At 43.3% G+C, this 5,649-nt stretch overlaps 1 protein-coding gene across 2 annotated transcripts; it reads right to left on the bottom strand.

The window, feature by feature from the left end:
* Nucleotides 1-1,735: 1,735 nt before the first annotated feature.
* Nucleotides 1,736-4,802, bottom strand: LOC123072361 (tRNA (guanine(26)-N(2))-dimethyltransferase). Of its 2 annotated transcripts, none has more exons than XM_044495922.1 (6): nt 4,105-4,802; nt 3,378-3,578; nt 3,183-3,282; nt 2,642-2,845; nt 2,487-2,549; nt 1,736-2,254 (listed from the first exon to the last, which is right to left on the bottom strand). In XM_044495922.1, the coding sequence occupies exons 1-6, from the start codon at nt 4,677-4,679 to the stop codon at nt 2,051-2,053; spliced, it is 1,347 nt and encodes a 448-aa protein (XP_044351857.1). In that variant the 5' UTR covers nt 4,680-4,802; the 3' UTR covers nt 1,736-2,050. The 2 variants fall into 2 exon arrangements, with proteins under 2 accessions (XP_044351857.1, XP_044351858.1); XM_044495923.1 differs by having other exon boundaries at nt 1,736-2,274; nt 4,105-4,796.
* Nucleotides 4,803-5,649: the final 847 nt, after the last annotated feature.

Here is a 5,649-nt window from a genome sequence, read left to right as displayed (position 1 = left end):
TCGGTTTATATAGACACCAGAGAGTTAGGGTTTACATGGAGTCGGTTAGAAGGAAGGAAATATAATATTCGAATCGCCAAGCTTGTCTTCCATGCAAAGGAGAGTCTCATCCGGACACGAGCCGAAGTCTTGAGTCTTGTATCTTGACGCTTCTATAGTCCAGACGATGTATATAGTACGGCTGTCCGGATACCCCCTTATGCAGGCCCTCACACACGCTGCGGAGTCGGCTCCGAACTGCAGTGTTTTGGCCGGTGTTGGCTGGCTGAACCGGCGATCTGTAGACACCGAGCAGCGCATGGATGCGGACCGGCCTGATGACGGTGGAGAGGCACTAGAAGTGGCCAGGGTATGTGCTGGTGCAGAGAGGGCAGTTTGACCAGAGGTGCTGGTGCGAGGGTAGACGCGACCGGGGAGCAGCAACAATGGTCGATGTCAGCAAATGAGCATGCAAAGTGCATATCAATTCAGGTGGGCCTCGACTAATTTTCCTCCTCCTGCTCAACTGATCGCAGACACAAGACATTACCCTGATATAGAAAATTACGAAGTTGTCCTCAAATCAAACTCTGAATTGACCCACATTAACCACCGGATCAACTTAATACTATATCTTATACTCCCTTCGTCCCAAAATAAGTGTCTCAACCTTAATACAAATTGGGACGGAGGGAGTATTATGTAGTTTAATGTACCTAAAAACTTTATATTTCCATATGGTTTGTTAGACGTTAAGTCATACGCAGATCCGTTTCACAAGTCACAAAGTATTCCAGTAATATTAAACCTTACAATGTCAAATAAATATACCACAACAAATAGATGATCAAAATTAGAGATTGAATGATGTGTCATCTTTTCAGATATCAACCTTTCAAGAACCGTAGATATCAACCTTTCAAGAACCGTATCTAGAGGATCACCAACCATCTATTAATACAAGGGCAGTGCTTAAAAGCTCGTTGCATACATGCCTCCTATCGTTTGCAGTCTCTTATATATATCCCCTTAGCAATCTTGGCCCTCTCTACCAGGCCAGTAGCAAGCAAACCAACTCAACTGATATTACGATTTGGGGGCAAAGAGATACCAATATCAAATAAGCACGTGGCACTAGTTATACATATCAATTTGGAGTTACACACGCGTAGTTTGTTGTGAATGGGAGGCATTCGGAAGATTAGTTGCACCACTATGTTGTGATCTAGCATGTAGAGGAGCCTGGCACTCCAGCCAGCTGATTGTTGATGAAGTGACATAAAACTTAACAGTGACTCAAGAGGGCTACGTTCTTCCAGAAGTCTACTAGCCTGTATCTTTGTTTTTCCTGTAGTATGCCATATACCTTTGATGCCAATTCTGGTACGTTTGCTATTTATTGGACTCAAGAGGGCTACTGGTAAGGTGCAGGGGCTGAAAATACTAACCAAGTATCTCGCTAGCTCCAGTCTGGTTATGATGTACAAGACTTTCATATTTGCAAATTGCAATCACGCCAGCCCGTGGTAGACACACGTGGATTAGTTCCAAAATCCAAATTAGAATGCTGGAAGTCTTCTTCTATCAATCATAAATATCCAAATAAACTAGTATAAAATTTGCAAGGTTTCAACATTACTTAAGTAAACTTAAACTTATGGCGACCCTAGCTTTCCACAAAAAGCACAGTTTTCACTTATCCTGTTTTCTGTGTTATTATTTTCTTCAGACAAAGGTGCATTAATATGAGAGCAAATAAAAAAAATTATAGGTGTTCATATTTTTTCTGTAAACTTGGTCAAAGTTTAGAGTTTGACATAAGACAAAGCTACAGTAATATGCGGAGAAAATAAAAACAGAGGGAGTAGTAAGGAAGAATCATCAAGAAAAAGGAACACTACAGTTTACAAACAAAGCAGCTGAATCGCTACAATGTCCTATCAACAACTTTGTAGCGCATGAAACAACCAGCTGCACATGCCAAGATCAAAACTTGCTGCTTCTGTAGTGCAGGACAGCAAAATGTGTTCTGATTTCAGACCATTGCCAATGAGCAAGCTCTCTTCTGGTTTTAGAACCGTGTGTTAGCCTGGAACATTGAAGCAATTTGAGCGCGAAGCCACAATTTGTGCAGTTTATCATACACACATTGTGGAGTTAGCAAACTTCGAAGTGCGTAGTTGGCGGTTAACGCAAATTTCGGATCTCCCGTGCAACCACAATGCATGAACTGATGGGACAGTTGGTCTTGACTGCGTTGGCACCTATATGAGATCTACAAGCAGCATAACCTTCCTGTTCACATTCAGAGTATGATAACATTTTCAGAGTCAATGTTCATCTACTTTATAAAATGAAATGGCAACAGAATGTCCCCGAACTGCATACAGGTTATTAAGGAAAGCACAAGTATGTCATATAAGAACCTAAATGAAGCACCCTGGTCATTCCTTAGGATTTAGCAAATTAATCATACTTGACATAACAAAAAGGCAAAAGTTGCATACCTTCTGCAACGAATGGATGAGAGTACCAAGCGGTGGAGAGTTAACTTTTGCTCGGCTGGCAATCTGACATTGCATAACAAATTTAGCTTGACTTTACTCAACAATTGTACATCACAGACATCTTAATAAGTACATATTCCAACTGCAAGACATACCTCATCAAGTCTTATATATCCAGGCGGTAACCTTGGGTCACTCTCCTCAATCATTGTGCCAAGAAGTTTTTCCAAAGTGACACCATTCTCACTTGTGTGTGCCCATCCCCATTCTACAGCCAAGTTTAGCATTTCTGTAATGGAAGAGCGATCATGGAGAGGACCTGTCCAAAGTGGGCCTACAACTGTGATTGAAGTGGCATCCTGTAAAATAAAATGGTAATTATATACTACCATAACATCAGTCAAGTATTTAGTCCTAAACATGGGTTAATAAGATCTTTTGTGGTACAGTAATCAGCTTATGTAGAAATAACGATTAACTGATTAGTAAAACAGGATATTGATCAGCTTCAAATAATATAATTTCTCTATGCAAAAAAAAAAAAGGAAAAGGAGTAAAACACTAAAGGAAAAGTAATTTCCAAGTCCTAAAATCAGTTCAGTAAAACACATGACACGACTAGAATTGTTACACAGTCTGACTATGAAAATTTTGTCGCTAGGTATTTACTACTGCCGCATGATTCAATGTACCTACTGTTCTATCTGCACATCCACAAGAAATCTGCCCCAATTCGTCAAATCCAAAAGTCTGAGACTGGCCGCAACTCTTGCAATGACAAATGAAACCATAATTGCTGCCAAAAATAGAAGGGACATCAGTAACTTAACATTCCATTATACATACTAATTGGCTGTAGGATATTTAGAAATAAAATAGCAGTGAGCTAACCTGATGCCATCTTCTTTTCCATGGCATAATCGTACCATTGCTCGAAAAATTGGACCGTGGTACGCGTAATAAGAGAATACTGGTTCTATGTGAAATCCAAGCATAGCTGCTTCGCGGGCAGCCCCACCTAAAAGCATTCGCAAACCAATCTCATTCGGATATGGCACTGGAAGAACGTATGCTCCATATGAAGACAGTGAGCTAAGAGAAACAAACTGTTATGTGGCTGGCGTTTACAAACAGACTTGATTGAGCCTTTCAAAAGGGAAACATATGTGAGAGTATACAGTTGCCTCAAAAGAAAATGCTGAATTTATTTGCCTAATTATAAAAAAGAGAGTATAGAACGCAAAATCAGCCCAATATACAGAACAAAGCAAGTAACTATACTTTCCACAGTCTGGCACAACAGTAATATACACAACTGAGAGTTACTAAATATGTAAGCAATCTTTTTGACTTATGTTCATCATTGGACAATCTTATATTACAGAAAAAACAGCAATTCTAAGATCCTAGTTTCTGATTCGCCACTCTGAGTATACATTGTACGCCACGTGGTATAATCAGAGAGTATACATTGTACTCCAGATGTGTTTAGGATATATGACAACAGTACATTGAGACTACAACTGAGCAAGCTTGTACAGCCTAATCTGATTTTAATAATTTCAGACTTTTAACTGGATACCAACTGCTACTAGTAATAAGAACGGTAAGAGCTCACCATTTTCCGCCATAACCTCTGGCCGACCGCCAATCGGTGGAGGTGAGGTAGAGAAGGCCCCCAATCTTGAGCGCCAAGAAGGCCGCCCGGATGTACTCGGCCTCGCTGCCGAACGAGTCGACGTCGATGACGTCGAAGTACTCGCGGCGGAGGTACCTCTCGGCGAGCAGCCGGGTGGCGTCGAGGTGCGACACCACCCACCGCCTCTGCCCGTCGGGAGGCACGGGCTCGAAGCGAGAGAGGTTGCCGACGATGACGGGGTGGAGCGCGTCGGAGGCGTCGTTGGCCCAGACGAAGTCGGCGCCAGCCTGCGCGAGATAGCGGAGCGCGCGGACGCCGGATCCGCACATCGCGTCGAGGCACAGGAAAGGGGCGGAGGGGTCGGGGCGGCGCCGGCGGTGGAGGGTGGCGGCGAGCACGGCGAGGTCGCGGCCCGGGGCGCTGTCGCTGCGGTAGAAGGCGGCGCCGGGGTCGAAGGAGACGCCGCGCTCGGAATGCGTGCAGCGGGGCGGTGGCGGGGCGCGCCGGCCGGGCTGGAAGGAGACGGCAGGGGCGGCGGCGGAGGCGGACGCCATGGTGGCGACAGGGGAAATGCTCTTGTGCTTTGGATTAGGTTCGGGCCCACTGCACAGCTGCACGTACTAGTTTGTTTTTAGAAAAAGAGGAAAAGTACAGTTTTCACCTCAAATTCATCTTTTTTTGTATTTTTGAATGAACTGGCCCCCAAATCTTCTTTAGGCCTTGTTTGACAGCAAGGGATTGTGGAGGTTTTGGGCGGAGGGGATTTCAGGGGATTTGGTGAATCCCCTCCTTCCACCCAATCCCCTCAGTTCCCCTCACTTCCCCAAGTCTCCAATCCCCTTCCATTAAACTCATTTGGTAGACAGGGTTTGTCATATTAAACTGAGATGGTGCAAAATAGAATAGTACTGTTAAAAATCCAATCTTTGAAACTTTAACAACTTGTATAGAAAAAAATGCTATAGAATTTCACCGGTAGTTGCTACCAGATCATGCAAAGTATCCAAATAATCTCATACAATCAGCTACAAGTTCACGGTTCACATAAAGAAAAAAAACACTCCATGGACCAGATATCAGGGGGTTAGTTAGCGATTCGTTATCACAAAGCCGACAACAGGCTAAGCAAGGGTGTGATATTCTTTGTGACGGTCCTCTGAGTCAAGATAGAGAGAGAACAAGAGCGCGTAGACCAGGTAGATGATGCCAAAGTCTAGCCGTTGATGATGAGCAGCAAGCAGATGCAAAACTCCACCCGTTCAAGACCAAACTAACAAAGATGATTCAAACTCTTCACATGCAACTTCAAACATAAAGTGAAGAAACTACAAACATTATATGTTGACAAATAATTCTGAATGTTGACAAATAACTTGAGCACATCAACCATGTATAGATGTGTGTATGAGTATATGAAAGACAGACTGGAAGATAATACCCTAGCAATTTTTTTATAACGAATCATCACAATCTGTAGGTGACACAGAAAAAATATGACGTCTCCCTCGAATGGGCTCATTTTTC

This window comes from Triticum aestivum, chromosome 3B (genome assembly GCF_018294505.1).
Source record: "Triticum aestivum cultivar Chinese Spring chromosome 3B, IWGSC CS RefSeq v2.1, whole genome shotgun sequence".
NCBI classification, from domain to species: Eukaryota; Viridiplantae; Streptophyta; class Magnoliopsida; order Poales; family Poaceae; genus Triticum; species Triticum aestivum.
This window is presented reverse-complemented; position numbering and strand designations above follow the sequence as displayed.

Excerpts from the sequence above, each read along its gene's own strand:
- LOC123072361 (XM_044495922.1), bottom strand. The coding sequence starts at position 4,679 with ATGGCGTCCGCCTCCGCCGCCGCCCCTGCCGTCTCCTTCCAGCCCGGC. Across the intron at positions 3,579-4,104 it reads AGAGGTTATGGCGGAAAATG|CTCACTGTCTTCATATGGAG; the intron begins GTGAGCTCTTAC and ends TGTTTCTCTTAG. Across the intron at positions 2,255-2,486 it reads TCATCCATTCGTTGCAGAAG|ATCTCATATAGGTGCCAACG; the intron begins GTATGCAACTTT and ends TGCTGCTTGTAG.